The sequence below is a fragment of the Cherax quadricarinatus genome, chromosome 80 (assembly GCF_038502225.1).
Source record: "Cherax quadricarinatus isolate ZL_2023a chromosome 80, ASM3850222v1, whole genome shotgun sequence".
Taxonomy (NCBI): Eukaryota; Metazoa; Arthropoda; class Malacostraca; order Decapoda; family Parastacidae; genus Cherax; species Cherax quadricarinatus.
The window spans coordinates 18,142,381-18,160,552 of NC_091371.1; the positions used below are offsets into that span (position 1 = coordinate 18,142,381).

At 38.0% G+C, this 18,172-nt stretch overlaps 1 protein-coding gene across 8 annotated transcripts in view; it reads right to left on the minus strand.

The window, feature by feature from the left end:
- The window catches only part of alpha-Cat (catenin alpha), a 127,752-nt gene that overhangs the window by 21,518 nt on the left and 88,062 nt on the right, over nucleotides 1-18,172 (minus strand). For all 8 annotated transcript variants that reach the window (XM_070102204.1, XM_070102203.1, XM_070102202.1 and 5 more), the window contains 3 exons: nucleotides 15,942-16,072; nucleotides 15,488-15,728; nucleotides 4,319-4,435 (listed from right to left, as the gene is read on the minus strand). In XM_070102204.1, the coding sequence (XP_069958305.1) occupies nucleotides 4,319-4,435; nucleotides 15,488-15,728; nucleotides 15,942-16,072 (489 nt within the window). The remainder of the gene's footprint in view (nucleotides 1-4,318; nucleotides 4,436-15,487; nucleotides 15,729-15,941; nucleotides 16,073-18,172) is intronic.

An 18,172-nucleotide genomic window follows, 5' to 3' on the forward strand; every position in this document is an offset into this window, starting at 1 on the left:
CTTTACCAAAAGCCAACAGCTTTCTTTAGCAGATTCCCTTGCTAGAGTTAATCTAAATATTCAACCCTTAGTCTTTTATATCCAAGTCTTTATATCTTTATATGTTAGTCTTTTATATCTTTTCTGATTACAACCCAGTACAAATATTATAATGCTGTATATACCTACTTATATAATTAAAAAGCGAAGTCTTTTAATAGTATGTACAGTATTTTTCACATGAGATTAAGTAATTATATTCATTGTATATGGTTGATATTTTCTTAAATGCACATTTTTAGTCAATCTCGCTGAAAAAAGTAATAGAAGGACAAATATAACTTAATATAATAAATACCAGTAAAACATCAACAAAATACTAAAAAATATCAACTTTATTTACACTATTGTAGCTCAGGATATGCAAGGCTATGGTATAAAATACATTTGTGAATAATGATAGTCACATACATAGCTTGCTTCAGTTTTTGCATCAAACCTGAAAACCTTCTTACTTATGTCACAGATAAAACAAGCATCGAGTTTATAACCAAAACTAAAATTAACACATTCATTAACATGAACTATATATCCACCTACTGCTGACGTAAAAAAAAATTAATACGTAATGTATGCATTCCTTAAAAAATTAATACAACTGAATTATCAAAAATAACATGAAAAAAGTAACACACTGTATGCAGGGGAAACTGCTAGAGATTTACTTGCATGACTTCTGGCATAAATATATGGCAGCAAGACTGACATTAATGATGCAACTCTTATTCCCATCTCATAAGTGTTTGTCATTCATTTACAAAAAATAAAAAGAAAAAACACTACTAAACAAAAACAGGGAGGTGTATACCTTGGATAGACCCTACATTCACACTGTCCTAAATCACCACAGCAACCCTAAAATGGGCCAGCAGACCTGCTTCACTACTCATGAATTTTGTTTTTGTTCCCTTTTCCCTCCCACCTTGTACCTAGCATGTGCTGGTGATCTTGCTGCAATGCTCCTCTTATTTTATGTTAAATTACCTGTTTACCCTGACCTCTTACTGTGTACTATAAAAGCTGTTTTGTGATGTGTTCTTTATTTACGATAAGGACATTTATGTACAGTTCAGGACATTAATTAACCCTTTGAGGGTCCATGCCCTAGTTCTATGGCTTTGAAGTCAGGGCCTTTTACATAATTCTATGTGATGAGCTCAGCTCACTCAGATAAGCTGTCAGCGGTAAATTTGGGCCTAGATATAAGAGAATGGATTGATGCAGTAAGTGTGCACCACATAAAACAAATCCTGCAGCAAGCAGTGCATGAGAAAAAAAACTGCAACCATGTACAGTGGAACCTCAAATTTCGAACTTAATCCGTTCCAGGAGCTAGTTCTGAAGTCAAAAAGTTTGAAAGGTCAAGCAATATTTCCCATAAGAAATAATGGAAATACAATTAATCCGTTCCAGAAACCCAAAAATATTCACAAAAAAATACATTTTATGGATAGTATTACATTATAGTTTTACATACACACAACAAATATAGTGTACAATTATTAATAAATTTCAATAAACATATAAAATCTAGGTAGTAGGTTGGTAGACAGCAACCACCCAGGGAGGTACTACCGTCCTGCCAAGTGAGTGTAAAACGAAAGTCTGAAAATTGTTTTACATGATGGTAGGATTGCAGGTGTCCATTTTTCTGTCTCAAACATGCAAGGTTTCAGGTACGTCTTGCTACTTCTACTTACACTTAGGTTACACTACACATACATGTACATGCATATATATACACACCCCTCTGGGTTTTCTGCTATTTTTTTTCTAGTTCTTGTTTATTTCCTCTTATCTTCATGGGTGAATGGAACAGAATTCTTCCTCCATAAGCCATGCGTGTTGGAGGAGGTGACTAAAATGCCAGGAGCAAGGGGCTAGTAACCCCTTCTCCTGTATAAATTACTAAATTTGAAAAGAGAAACTTTTGTTTTTCTTTTTGGGCCACCCTGCCTCGGTGGGATACTGCCGTTTTGAAAGAAAGAAAACATATAAAATAACATTTTTACTTACCTTTATTGAAGATTGGTGATGGCATCTGGAAGATAGGGAGGAGGAGAGAGAGGGAGTTGGGGTTAGTGTTCAGAAGGGGAATCCCCTTCCCTAAGGACTTTAGGTATCAAAGCCCTCTCTGGGGTTATTTCCCTTCTCTGTCTTTTAATGCCACTAGGACCAGCTTGAGAGTCACTGGACCCCTGTCTCACAAAATAACTGTCCACAGTCCTCTGTTTCTGGTGCCTCTAAGATTTCCCTAAAATGGGACATGGTTCTGTCACTGAACTTGTTGCAAAGATGGCTTGTTTCAGCTTGCTCAGGGTGGTACTTCTCCACAAACATTTGGACATCATTCCACTTGGTGCAAATCTCCTTAATCTTTGAATTGGCATGCAACTTCCTTGCCTTTTCACAAATAATCGTCTCTGAAACACTATCACCTGCCATCTCTTTATCCTTGATCCACACCAGCAACAATTTCTCAACCTGATCGATTGTCTGTGGTCTTTTTTTGGTTAGCATATCAACAGGTTTCGCAGCATCAACTTCCTTGATTTGTTCTTTCTTTGCCAGGATAGAAACGATGGTCGACTTGTTTTCCCCATATATCATGGCAAGCTCAACAAGTAGCACACCACTCTCAAACTTCTGTATTATTTCCTTCTTCACATCTATGGTGTTTCTCACTTTCTTTACCACAGGGGTACCACTAGCAAGTTTCTTTGGGCCCATGGTAGCTTATTTCACAGTCCCACAAGCACTAAACACAATGAATTAATTGTAAAATGTTTGAATGGGACCGCAGGTTAGTGTTCACTCAAGCATCAACAAAGCCAGACTGGCTCACGGTGCCTGCGCAGGGACGTGGACAGAGCGGGCTGGCGGACAGGTCCGGTACCCGGTGGTTCGAAAGAAGGGGCAAGTTCAATAATAGGGATAAAGTTGGTTTAAAAAAAAAAGCGGTTGATTTTCAAAGAGTTCAATAAGTGATACGTTCGAAATTTGAGGTTCCACTGTATTTGGTTTAAAACAACAATAATGCGGTGTATTTTCATATGAATTTTATGGTTGTATTCTTGATTTCTTGGGCTCTTTGATAGAATGGAAGATATATTACAGAAATAGATATGATTTTGATGGGTTTTAGAACTGAAAATAGCTTGAAATTGAGCTCAAAGCAGGGAAAATGTTCGCTTTTTGCCAATGTTCAAGAGTGAACAAATCACGTCACACGTCCAATACACATCAACTCGTGGGTCTGATACACGTTCAAGAATGCGCTGATATTATTTATACAATAATTAAAATATAGCATAATAGTAACTCTTCTATTTTTTTGTGTGAATAAAAATTAATCAAAATGTAATTCATGTGTAAAGTCTGGAAATGTAACTAATGAACACAGGAAATGTTATTTTAGTCCCAGGAATACCTGCTTTGTTTATTCTGGACCCTACTTTGAAATTGGCATATAATGAAAATGACCAAATTACCAATTTCTGATCATTTTATTAGGTAGTTGAAACAGATGACTGGGTGATTTCTTGTGTTCAATAGATAAAATGGAACACATATAGCAAAATAACTAAGAATTTGGTCTAATGGAACAATGTAATTGCCAAAAATAAGACTCAAAGTGGGCAAAAAATCGTTGATGCATAAATATCACTGACAGCAAAATTCGCGAGAGCGTTATTTCATCAATTTTTGATCAAATTTTGTCCTTTTTGTTTTATTACCTTCAGAAAAAACATTCTCTGCCATTTCATAAGAAAAAGTAATAATTTTTTTTTTTTTTTTTAAATTCTTGGACCCTGTGGGGAATTTTCAGATTTGGGGTCTGGACCCTCAAGTGATTAAAGGAAATGTTTTGCTATGATTGGCTTCATTTCTCATGATGAAACATTTCCCTCAATAAATGTCCTGAACTGTATACCAGTATCATTTTCCACAGTTTGTCAGTATAACCATACCACTACAACTGTTCTCTATTTACTTGATAAAGCCCCTTTGAGGGTGAAACATTGTAAAATAGAGGTTTCCCTGCATATTGTGTTTTACTCTCTCCATTTACTGGCTTGTTGCCTATACCAACAAAAATATTCAATAATATTAAACCATTATACTTACCGGTAGGGTAAGCTGCCAAGAAAACTTCATTAGTAATAAAAACTTACACATACTATAAAAGAATCTTCAAATCGCCATACTGTATTAAGGTTTTATTTTCAAATCTTCGATAAGTCTATGAATACAATTTCAATTCAACATAGATACTCACAGCAATGGTTCCTTGGCGTGGATATTTAGTTGAAGCAACATATGAACACTTGACTGTCAAGACCACAGCATTCATCAAATTCTTGGCGGCTTGAATTAGTGATGTTGCTGAATCCAACTGAACAGGAGATGAAAAATCTTTATAGAACGAAGTAAATTATATACTGCTACATATAAAAAATACAATGCTGACATTATTAATAAAAAAGTATAATACAAGTGAGTTTTCCTTTGTGGATTTTCTGCTTCATGATCCTACTGTATGTATTTTTATATCTTAGACTTCAACATTCACTAATTACATAGTAATAATTTAGTTACAAGATTTTATCCAAGAATTTCCGTGCTTATTAAACTCCATATGCCTAAATCTACTAAATATTTACCCATTTTTTTTAGCTATAAACATTCCACACATCTTATTCTTCACTGCACATCCAGCCCACGATCTGTTTTTTTTTTTTTCTTTTTCAATTAATCTAATAATTCACAACCATGATTTTCAATATATTTTGGAACATTTCTCAATTCCTGTTTTTTCCTACCTTCATCTCTCTAGGTACAGTGGTACCTTGAGTTTCAAACAGTTCCCAACTTGAAAAATTATGTAAGTGTATTTTTGTAAGTGCTTTTTTAAGTGTATTTTGGGAGTCTGAAATGGACTAATCTAATTTACATTATTCCTAATGGGAACAAATTCGTTTGGTATCGGCACTCGAACAGCTTTCTGGAACGAATTAAGTTCGTAACTCGAGGTACCACTGTATTTTATTACCATTTAACAACAACAACAAAAAAAAAGCCTGTTGCACAGACAACAATCAACCTCAACAGAAGGTTTTTCTCTGTATCAGTGCCTGTTTCAACCATTCTGTTAGCTATACACCAGCTCTCTCCATTCTTTTTTTATTTACACTTCTACAATTCCAAAGCATCTTTTTTTTTTGCAACTTTTGTTATAATGTACTGAATTTCCTCATTCTGCATTCCTCTAGTGACATTATACAATATCTATCTCAGTGATTCTTAACCTATTTTGGGTTGTGCCCCCTATCACAGATAGTCCTCATCTTAATGCCCCTCTTCATTTTTTTTCTTAACACATTGGCCATCTTCCACCAAGGTAGGGTGACATCCCCTGGTTTAGAACCACTGATCTAGCTCATGTTATCGCTTAGGGAACAGTCCTCTTAGTAATGGCTAGAATTTAGATGCTTATCTCAAGTTTTTTCATTGTAAAAAGTTAAGCAGATTCAACATTGGCACTGGATACTCAAGGAAGCTGCATAAGTTGAAATGTGTTGAAGTTCTCTAGATTTCTGAAGGTCATCCTAGTTTGCCAATCTTCCATATGCCATTGATGTTATTATGTTTGGGTACACTTCAAGGAGTAGGTTTGGCAGTGTGATTATTCCTAGATCATTTTTTCCTCTTTAATTTCCTGTATAGTTCTCCACACCTCAGGCAGTACCTTGTACTTGCTGAGGGTGAATGCTGGTACCCTCTTTTTTCCAGGTTCTCTTGGAGCCTCTTGTTGTCCTCTTCTGCTTGTATGGTCATAATTTTGGCATCATACACAAATATATTTGCAGAAATCTATCCTTGCTAGCTGGTCATTAATTGCATGTGGCCTAGTACTGATCCTCTGGGATATCTGACTTATTATACCTACCCATTTTAAAATTTTATCATTTACTATTAATTTTTTTTTTAACACACTGGCCATCTTCCACCAAAGCAGGGTGGCCCGAAAAAGAAGCATGATCACACATACCTGCTGTATATCCAAGCCCCTTGCACACGAAACCTCCTTTAACCCCCCCCTCCCTCCATCCTTTTCCTAGGATGATCCCTACCCCACCTTCCCTGCACTATTATTATTATTATCATAATATATGTGGGGTAGGTAGTAGGTTGGTAGACAGCAACCACCCAGGGAGGTACTACCGTCCTGCCAAGTGAGTGTAAAACGAAAGCCTGTAATTGTTTTACATGATGGTAGGATTGCTGGTGTCTTTTGTCTGTCTCATAAATATGCAAAATTACAGGCACGTCTTGCTACTTCTACTTACACTTAGGTCACACTACACATACATGTACACATTTATTTATACACACTCATGCCATGAACAATGGGCTAGTAACCCCTTTCTTTTCCTTTAATGATTACTAAAAAGAATAAAAAGAAGAAAATTGTCAAAGTGGGATGTCTGAATGTGCGTGGATGTTGTGCGAATGTAAGAAAGAGATGACTGTGGATGTTATGAAAGAGAAGAAGCTGGATGTCCTGGCTTTAAGTGAAACAAAGCTGAAGGGGTTGGGAGAGCTTCAGTGGAGAGGAATAAATGGGATTAGGTCAGGGGTTTCAAATAGAGTTAGAGCTGAAAGAGTAGTAGCAATAGTGTTGAAGGATAAGCTATGGCAGGAAAAGAGGGACTATAAATGTATTAATTCAAGGATTATGCGGAGTAAAATAAAGGCTGGATGTGAAAAGTGGGTTATAGTAAGCGTATATGCACCTGGAGAAGAGAGAAGTGTAGAGGAGAGAGAGAGAGAGATTTTGGGAAATGTTGAGTGAATGCATGGGGAGTTTTGAACCAAGTGTGAGAGTACTTGTGGTTGGGGATTTCAATGCTAAAGTGGGTAAAAATATTGTGGAGGTAGTAGTAGGTAAATTTGGGGTGCCAGAGGTAAATGAAAATGGGAAGCCTTTAATTGAGCTATGTGTAGAAAGAGGTTTGGTAATAAGTAATACATATTTTATGAAAAAGAGGATAAATAAATATATAAGGTATGATATAACACATAATGAAAGTTTGTTAGATTATGTATTGATGGATAAAAGGTTGATGGGTAGGCTCCAAGATGTACACGTTTATAGAGGGGCAACTGATATATCGGATCATTATCTAGTTGTAGCTACAGTTAGAGTAAGAGTTAGATGGGACAAGAGGAAAATGGCAACAACAAGTAAGAGGGGGTGAAAGTGTATAAACTAAAGGGAGGAGGAAGTTTGGGCGAGATATAAGCAACTATTGGCAGAAAGGTGGTCTGGTGCAAGTATGAGTAGTGGGGATTTTGAAGAGGGTTGGAATAGTTTTAAAAATGCAGTATTAGAATGTGGGGCAGAAGTTTGTGGTTATAGGAGGGTGGGTGCAGGACGAAAGAGGAGTGATTGGTGGAATGATGAAGTAAAGGGTGTGATAAAAGAGAAAAAGGTAGCTTATGAGAGGTTTTTACAAAGCAGAAGTGTTATAAGAAGAGTAGAGTATATGGAGAGTAAAAGAAAGGTGAAGAGAGTGGTGAGAGAGTGCAAAAGGAGAGCGGATGATAGAGTGGGAGAGGCACTGTCAAGAAATTTTAATGAAAATAAGAAAAAATTTTGGGAGTTAAACAAATTAAGAAAGCCTAGGGAACGAATGGATTTGTCAGTTAAAAACAGAGTAGGGGAATTAGTAGATGGAGAGATGGAGGTATTGGGTAGATGGCGGAAATATTTTGAGGAACTTTTAAATGTCGATGAAGAAAGAGAGGCGGTAATTTCATGCATTGGCCAGGGAGGTATACCATCTTTAAGGAGTGAAGAAGAGCAGGATGTGAGTGTGGGGGAGGTGCGTGAGGCATTACGTACAATGAAAGGGGGTAAAGCAGCTGGAACTGACGGGATCATGACAGAAATGTTAAAAGCAGGGGGGGATATAGTGTTAGAGTGGTTGGTATTTTTGTTTAATAAATGTATAGAGGGGCCACAGATATATCAGATCACTTTCTAGTTGTAGCTACACTGAGAGTAAAAGGTAGATGGGATACAAGGAGAATAGAAGCATCAGGGAAGAGAGAGGTGAAGGTTTATAAACTAAAAGAGGAGGCAGTTAGGGTAAGATATAAACAGCTATTGGAGGATAGATGGGCTAATGAGAGCATAGGCAATGGGGTCAAAGAGGTATGGGGTACGTTTAAAAATGTAGTGTTAGAGTGTTCAGCAGAAGTTTGTGGTTACAGGAAAGTGGGTGCGGGAGGGAAGAGGAGCGATTGGTGGAATGATGATGTAAAGAGAGTAGTAAGGGAGAAAAAGTTAGCATATGAGAAGTTTTTACAAAGTAGAAGTGATGCAAGGAGGGAAGAGTATATGGAGAAAGAGAGAGAGGTTAAGACAGTGGTGAAGCAATGTAAAAAGAGAGCAAATGAGAGAGTGGGTGAGATGTTATCATCAAATTTTGTTGAAAATAAGAAAAAGTTTTGGAGTGAGATTAACAAGTTAAGAAAGCCTAGAGAACAAATGGATTTGTCAGTTAAAAATAGGAGAGGAGAGTTATTAAATGGAGAGTTAGAGGTATTGGGAAGATGGAGGGAATATTTTGAGGAATTGTTAAATGTTGATGAAGATAGGGAAGCTGTGATTTCGTGTATAGGGCAAGGAGGAATAACATCTTGTAGGAGTGAGGAAGAGCCAGTTGTGAGTGTGGGGGAAGTTCGTGAGGCAGTAGGTAAAATGAAAGGGGGTAAGGCAGCCGGGATTGATGGGATAAAGATAGAAATGTTAAAAGCAGGTGGGGATATAGTTTTGGAGTGGTTGGTGCAATTATTTAATAAATGTATAGAAGAGGGTAAGGTACCTAGGGATTGGCAGAGAGCATGCATAGTTCCTTTGTATAAAGGCAAAGGGGATAAAAGAGAGTGCGAAAATTATAGGGGGATAAGTCTGTCGAGTATACCTGGTAAAGTGTATGGTAGAGTTATTATTGAAAGAATTAAGAGGAAGACAGAGAATAGGATAGCAGATGAAAAAGGAGGCTTTAGGAAAGGTAGGGGGTGTGTGGACCAGGTGTTTACAGTGAAACATATAAGTGAACAGTATTTAGATAAGGCTAAAGAGGTCTTTGTGGCATTTATGGATTTGGAAAAGGTGTATGACAGGGTGGATAGGGGGGCAATGTGGCAGATGTTGCAGGTGTATGGTGTAGGAGGTAGGTTACTGAAAGCAGTGAAGAGTTTTTACGAGGATAGTGAGGCTCAAGTTAGAGTATGTAGGAAAGAGGGAAATTATTTCCCAGTAAAAGTAGGCCTTAGACAAGGATGTGTGATGTCACCGTGGTTGTTTAATATATTTATAGATGGGGTTGTAAGAGAAGTAAATGCGAGGGTCTTGGCAAGAGGCGTGGAGTTAAAAGATAAAGAATCACACAAAGTGGGAGTTGTCACAGTTGCTCTTTGCTGATGACACTGTGCTCTTGGGAGATTCTGAAGAGAAGTTGCAGAGATTGGTGGATGAATTTGGTAGGGTGTGCAAAAGAAGAAAATTGAAAGTGAATACAGGAAAGAGTAAGGTTATGAGGATAACACAAAGATTAGGTGATGAAAGATTGGATATTAGATTGGAGGGAGAGAGTATGGAGGAGGTGAATGTATTCAGATATTTGGGAGTGGACATGTCAGCGGATGGGTCTATGAAAGATGAGGTGAATCATAGAATTGATGAGGGGAAAAGGGTGAGTGGTGCACTTAGGAGTCTGTGGAGACAAAGAAGTTTGTCCTTGGAGGCAAAGAGGGGAATGTATGAGAGTATAGTTTTACCAACACTCTCATATGGGTGTGAAGCATGGGTGATGACTGTTGCAGCGAGGAGAAGGCTGGAGGCAGTGGAGATGTCATGTCTGAGGGCAATGTGTGGTGTGAATATAATGCAGAGAATTCGTAGTTTGGAAGTTAGGAGGAGGTGCGGGATTACCAAAACTGTTGTCAAGAGGGCTGAGGAAGGGTTGTTGAGGTGGTTCAGACATGTAGAGAGAATAGAGCGAAACAAAATGACTTCAAGAGTGTATCAGTCTGTAGTGGAAGGAAGGTGGGGTAGGGGTTGGTCTAGGAAAGGTTGGAGGAAGGGGGTAAGGGAGGTTTTGTGTGCGAGGGGCTTGGACTTCCAGCAGGCATGCGTGAGCGTGTTTGATAGGAGTGAATGGAGACAAATGGTTTTTAATACTTGACGTGCTGTTGGAGTGTGAGCAAAGTAACATTTATGAAGGGGTTCAGGGAAACCGGCAGGCCGGACTTGAGTCCTGGAGATGGGAAGTACAGTGCCTGCACTCTGAAGGAGGGGTGTTAATGTTGCAGTTTAAAAACTGTAGTGTAAAGCACCCTTCTGGCAAGACAGTGATGGAGTGAATGATGGTGAAAGTTTTTCTTTTTCGGGCCACCCTGCCTTTGTGGGAATCGGCCAGTGTGATAATAAAAAAAAATAAATGTATGACAGAGGGGAAGGTACCTAGGGATTGGCAGAGAGCTTGTATAGTTCCTTTATATAAAGGGAAAGGAGACAAAAGAGATTGTAAAAATTATAGAGGAATTAGTTTACTGAGTATACCAGGAAAAGTGTACAGTAGGGTTATTATTGAAAGAATTAGAGATAAGACAGAATGTAGGATTGCAGATGAGCAAAGAGGTTTTAGAGTGGGTAGGGGATGTGTAGATCAAGTGTTTACATTGAAGCATAAATGTGAACAGTATTTAGATAAAGGTAGGGAAGTTTTCATTGCATTTATGAATTTAGAAAAGGCATATGATAGAGTGGATAGGGGAGCAATGTGGCAGATGTTGCAAGTTTATGGAATAGGTAGTAAGTTACTAAATGCTGTAAAGAGTTTTTATGAGGATAGTGAGGCTCAGGTTAGGATGTGTAGAAGAGAAGGAGACTACTTCCCAGTAAAAGTAGGTCTTAGACAGGGATGTTTCATGTCACCATGGTTGTTTAATATATTTATAGATGGGGTTGTAAAAGTGGTAAATGTTAGGGTGTTCGGGAGAGGGATAGGATTAAATTACGGGGAATCAAATACAAAATGGGAATTGACACAGTTACTTTTTTGCTGATGATACTGTGCTTATGGGAGATTCTTAAGAAAAATTGCAAAGGTTAGTGGATGAGTTTGGGAGTGTGTGTAAAGGTAGAAAGTTGAAAGTGAACATAGAAAAGAGTAAGGTGATGAGGGTATCAAATGATTTAGATAAAGACAAATTCGATATCAAATTAGGGAGGAGGAGTATGGAAGAAGTGAATGTTTTCAGACATTTGGGAGTTGACGTGTCAGCAGATGGATTTATGAAGGATGAGGTTAATCATAGAATTGATGAAGGAAAAAAGGTGAGTGGTGCGTTGAGGTATATGTGGAGACAAAAAACGTTATCTATGGAGGCAAAGAAGGGAATGTATGAAAGTATAGTAGTACCAACACTCTTATATGGGTGTGAAGCTTGGGTGGTAAATGCTGCAGCGAGGAGACAGTTGGAGGCAGTGGAGATGTCTTGTCTAAGGGCAATGTGTGGTGTAAATACTATGCAGAATATTTGGAGTGTGGAAATTAGGAGAAGGTGTGGAGTTAATAAAAGTATTAATCAGAAGGCTGAAGAGGGGTTGTTGAAGTGGTTTGGTCATTTAGAGAGAATGGATCAAAGTAGAATGACATGGAGAGCGTATAAATCTGTAGGGGAAGGAAGGCGGGGTAGGGGTCGTCCTCGAAAAGGTTGGAGGGAGGGGGTAAAGGAGGTTTTGTGGGCGACGGGCTTGGACTTACAGCGAGCGTGCGTGAGCTCGTTAGATAGGAGTGAATGGAGACGAATGGTATTTGGGACCTGACAAGCTGTTGGAGTGTGAGCAGGGTAATATTTAGTGAAGGGATTCAGGGAAACCGGTTATTTTTATAGGCTGGACATTAGTCCTGGAAATTGGAAGTACAATGCCTGCACTTTAAAGGAGGGGTTTGGGATACTGGCAGTTTGGAGGGATATGTTGTGTATCTTTATACATATAGTATGCTTCTAAACTGTTGTATTTCTGAGCACCTCTGCAAAAACAGTGATTATGTGCAAGTGAGGTGAAAGTGTTGAATGATGATAAAAGTATTTTCTTTTTGGGGATTTTCTTTCTTAATGGGTCACCCTGCCTCGGTGGGAGATGGCCGACTTTAAAAAAAAAAAAAAAATTGCTACAGTTATAAAACTGCAACATTAACACCCCTCCTTCAGAGTGCAGGCACTGTACTTCCCATCTCCAGGACTCAAGTCCGGCCTGCCGGTTTCCCTGAATCCCTTCATGAATGTTATCTTGCTCACACTCCAACAGCACATCAAGTCCTAAACACAATTTGTCTCCACTCCTAACATGCTCATGCATGCTTGATGGAAGTCCAAGTCAATCGCACACAAAAACCCCTTTTACCCTCTCCCTCCAACCTTTCCTAGGCCGACCCCTTCCCTGCTTTCCTTCCACTACAGATTTATAAGCTCTCCAAATCATTCTATTTTGGTCCTTCCTCTCTAAATGTCCAAACCACCTCAACAACCCCTCCTCAGCCCTCTGGATAATACTTTTAGTAACCCCACACCACCTCCTAATTTCCAAACTACAGATTCTCTGCATTATATTCACACCACACATTGCCCTCAGACACATCTCCACTGCCTCCAGCCTCTTCCTTGTTGAAACATTCACCATCCATGCTTCACACCCATATAAGAGCATTGGTATAACTATGCTCTCATACAATTCCCTCTTCGCTTCCACTGATAATTTTCTTTGTCTCCACACACTCCTCAGTGCATCACTCACCTTTTTCCTCTCATCAGTTCTATGATTCACCTCATCTTTCATAGACCCATCTGCTGACACGTCCACTCCCAAATATCTGAATACATTCACCTCCTCCTTATTGTAACATTACCCAACATCAAACTCCTTTTACTCTGCTTATCATGACTCATTTATTAACACTCATTATAATGAGTACATGTATGTAGCTCCCACCTGTTTCCAATTAATTATAAAATCTTCATTTGTACAACTAGTACTCGTATTTTGTCATTTTCACTACAAGTAGCCAGGCTAAACAATGTTATCCACTGTTTTATATATCCTTACCCAGCATCTGTACAATAATATGACAGGTCTAGGTTAAACCAGGGGTCACCAACCCAAACTCTGCATGATGTCCTCTGAACCTACTTTTTTTTTTTTTAACCTCAATATGTCTCCTACCAAGGCAAGGTGACTCAAATAAGGAAACGCTTTCACCATCATTTATTCAACTGCTGTTTTGCTAGAAGTGTGCTGACATCACAATTCAGACTATCCTTTGATTGCAATTCCCCGTCCTTTAGGGCGCAGGAAATGCCCTTCCCACCTCCAGGACTCAAGTCTGGCTAGCTGGTTTCCCTGGACCCCTTTGTTAATATTACCTTGTTTACACTCCAACAGCATATCCATTAAAATCCACTGATTTCCATTCACTCCCACTTAACATGCTAACACAAGCCTACTACATACTCAAAGCCCTCCTACCTTTCACCCCAGATTTATACACCCTTTTTGTTATCCTACCCCTCTCCATCTTCTCTAAATGCCAAAACCACCTTAACAATCCCTACTAGGCACTTCAAATAATAAAGCTGATGACCCCACACCATATTATTTCAACACTCCAAACTCTTAGTATAATGTTCACACCATACACTGCTCTCAAACATGACATCTCTATTGCCTCTAGCCACCTCCTTGCTGCAGCATTCAAAGCCCATGCCTCATCCCTATATAAAAATTCTGGTGCCACTATACTCTGGTACACTCCCTCTTTTTGTATCCACTGAAAAGCTGCTTTTTTTCTTCACAGATGTCTGAACATACCACCTAACTTTATTACACTTATCAATTCTGTGGTTCACCTCATCTTTCACAGACCCATCTAACATGTCAGCTACCAAATATCTGAATACATTAACTTCTTTCATATTCCCACTTTCCAATCTGAAATTCAATCTATCATTGCCTAGACTTTCTAGCCATTATTCACTTTTACATAACCTTCCAAAATTATCCAACAACCCTTTGAAACTTGCCTTCAAAATTCCACAAAGAAACAATGAGTGTTTTTTTTAACAAGTTGGCCGTCTCCCACCAAGGTATAATTTTTTTTACCACGCTGCCCATCTCCAACAAAAGTAGGGTAACCCAAAAAAAGAAACACATTCATCATCATTCATTAGTTATTTTGCTGGACAAACCCAGTTTCCTCACAATTTTTAACCCTTGTGATCCAGAGAATATGGAAACATTGTATTTACTGCTATATTGAAAACAGCTAGTTTAGTTCTGTTTGTTCTGACTTGTAACTCCCATGGTGATAAATAACTTAATATAGATGCATGTGCTCACTACTGACAGAAAAAAACAGATTTGTTCCCATCTGTAATGACAAAGTACGTATATCCACTTTATACCTGGGATTATACAAAAAATCTGATTATTGTAGTGGAAAGTGCCCCTTTCCCTCCTCATCTTATGGCCAGTAATGTATAGTATATATTGTACTATAAACTGATGCAAAATTTAACAGAAAAAATGCTGACAAAATGGGAACTCTCTGCTCCTGGTGGAAAACAAGGCTCATCAAAACTTGTTTTATTTAATGCTTCTATTAAAAAAAGAAGAATCCTTAGTATAAAAAAAACTATACCACGATTGGTTGGTTTGCAATCGTGTCATTATGATTTCATGAGTCATGTTGACAGCTTTGAGGGGACTTGAGCTAGAGTTTGTCAAGGCCACACTAGCTGGAGATTTGTCTGTAAAAACTTGCATTTGTGGTCACAGTGGTGCCTATGCTAACCTTCCTATGGTGTATAAATATACCTAGTTGGATGAATCTTATTGTGGCTAGCTGGCCCAGTGGCTAGCGCGATAGTCTGGAGTTTTGAGACTCTCTGAAAGTGGGTTCTAACCCCACCCGTGGTATGGTTTGTTTGCAATCGTGTCATTATGATTTCGTGAGTAATCCTTAGTATATTAGATACAACCAGTTCTTTTTTATATAAGCCAGTTGGCTAGCCCACTGTTATATGCAGTATTGTCTTGGGTGGGGTGACCATTACTTGTCAAATATTAACAAAAATTTTGCAATTTGATGACATCAGGATACACTATAATAACCTAGACTTTTTTAATTTTTCCACTTTTCCTTATGGTACTGGATACCAGCAATCATTCTTGCATCCTAACACTCCTAATATTTCTATAATTTGCAACTTTAGGGAATTCGTGTGCTACACATTTACACAGCTGAACTTCCATTAACACGCTTGTAAAAAAAAATTATTAAATTTTTTTTTTGTCATATTAGCTACATACCCCAGACACGATGAGTTCGCCAGAAATATTCTGTACATCTGCCTTGACCTTAGAGGTAATGTTCAACTGGTGACAATACAGAGCAATACGATCCAAATATGCTAACATGTCATCCTTTGTTCTTGATTCAGGACACTGATCAGCAATCTGTCTGGAAAGTTTATCCAACTTGGTTCCTGCTTCAGAAATTTTTTTAGCAGCATTGATGACATCCATGGTTGTTTTTAGTGGGCCACGACCTCTGAAATATAAATTAAGAAAGTCATTAAGAACAGAACTGTAAGAAAAGAGTATACTTTTAAATAGAAGTACAGCATTAGTGAAATGTTTCTATTAATGCTTAAAAATCCTTTTACTCTTATATTTACCTTTAATAATAATGCTCCTAGCATTAACTTTTATTTTTAATATTAAGTTGCAAAATTTCTCTGGTCCATTAGTAAAGCACACTAACCTGGTAAAATCAGTCATCTCCATCATGATCATACACATATGCTTGGCCAAAACAATTATGTCATTACCAGTGTCATCCCATTTAGCAACTTCTTGGTCAAACTTCACCTTTTCCAAGCGGAAGTTTTCAACCTAACAAATGAAATAAGATAGAAAATTACATTATACCCAAGATTGGCAAATACTGAAAAAATAACATTCAAAAGTTTACCACACAAAAGGCTCTTAGAAAAAGGACATTCATAACTTTTTTCTATAATAAATACTAAAATAATGTAAGTAACCACTCAAGTGAGCACGCTCTTACCAATGAATCACTATGATGAATTTGCTCATTAACTGCCATAATGAATTTATCAAGTGAACAATCTTCTGCCAATTAATCACTGTAGCCAACTTGAGTCACAGGGGTGGAAAGTACAGTGTCTACATTCTGAATGAGGGGTGGGGATATAGCAGTTTGGAAGGGTGTCTCAGTTGTAGTGTCGGCGTGCCTCTGGCAAGATGGTGATGGAATGAGTGATAGTAAAAGTTTTTTCTCCTTTTTTTTTTGAGTCACCTTACCTTGGTTGGAGATGGTTAGTGTTAAAAAAAAAAAGTGAATTTCAATGGCAAAAGGGACAATACCAGAAAGCCTAGGAAACACGCTACACTAACAGATACTAGATTATCAAATTGGTAATGGAGAAGATTTATCAGACTGAAAAGAAGTGATTTCATAAACAATAACCAGCATGGGTTCAGAGATGGCACATGTTTGTTTTACCAGCCTGCTGGAGCTCTATGACAAAGTAACAGGAGAGAGAAAAATGAGTGGACTATATTTTCTTAGACTGCAAAAAGGTATTTGATATTGTACCCTACAAGAGACTGGGGAAAAAAATTGAGGTGCAGGCAGGAATAAGAGAATTTTCTCCAGTCAATCAAAGAGTATGATAGGGGAAGGAAATAGAGTGATTGTCAGGAAAGGTCATGTCAGGACAGGGTACTTTATTACAAAAGTATAAGAACATAAGAACATAAGAATGTAGGAACACTGTAGAAGGCCTACTGGCCCATACGAGGCAGGTCCTTATCAAAACGACATCTACCTAAAGCTACTCAAGAAATAACTCCCGTACCCCTTGACACCAATCAAACCCAGCCCCTCCCACTCATATATTTGTCCAGTCTCTTCTTAAAGCTACTAAGTCTCTTCTTAAAGCTACATTAAGGTTTGTTCCAGAGCTACAAAGAGAAATGAATCTAATGACACTGGAAGACAGAAGAACCAAGAGAGAGATGATAACATGCAAAATACTCAAGAGGAATTGATAGAATAGATAGGGACACATCTGGAAATTAAAGGCACAGAGAAACTACAGGGTTGTCAGGAAGTATTTCCTTAGTCTCAGAGTGGTTGGGAAGTAGAATGATCTCAATGAAGAAGTGGTGGAGGCAGGCTCCATACATAGTTTTAAGAGCAGGTGCAATAGGGTCTGAGGCTAGGAGGGAATGAATCTAGTGAAGGGTGGGGCCAGGAGTTAGGGCTTGACCCCTGCAACCATATATAGGTGAGCATAACATAACTTAATATTTTAACTACTGTACATTGTTACTTTTTCTTTTCTAGCTAGATACTAACCAATATGAAGTTTTACTTTAACAGTTGTTACATTTGGATTTTCACAAATACACACAGAGAATGTGTATGAATATTTCCAAGTACAGTACTGTTCTTTATCATCATTTTAGGTATGGTATTTTACATACATCGTAACCCTTCAAGGGTCTAGACCCCCAATCTGAAAATTCTCCACAGGGTCTAATTATTTAAAAAAATTATTATTTTTCTATTGAAATGGTAGAGAATATTTTTCCGACGGTAATTAAAAAAAAGCGCAAAATTTGATCAAAAACTGACAAAATTACTCTTGCGAATTTTGCTGTGTCAGCGATATTTACACATCAGCGATTTTTGCCCACTCTGAGTCCTATTTTTGGCCTATTACATTGTTCTATTAGACCAAATTCTTAGCTATTTCACTAGTAGGTGTTCCAGTCAACTATTTCAACTACTCAATAAAATGACTGGAAATTGATAATTTGGCCAATTTCACACAAAGTTCAAAATATTCCAGTTTTAAATTAGGGTCCAGAATAAACAATGCAGGCATTCCTGGCACTAAAATAGCATTTCCTCTGTTTATTAATTATGTTTCCAGGCTTTACAGATGAATTCCATTTTGATTT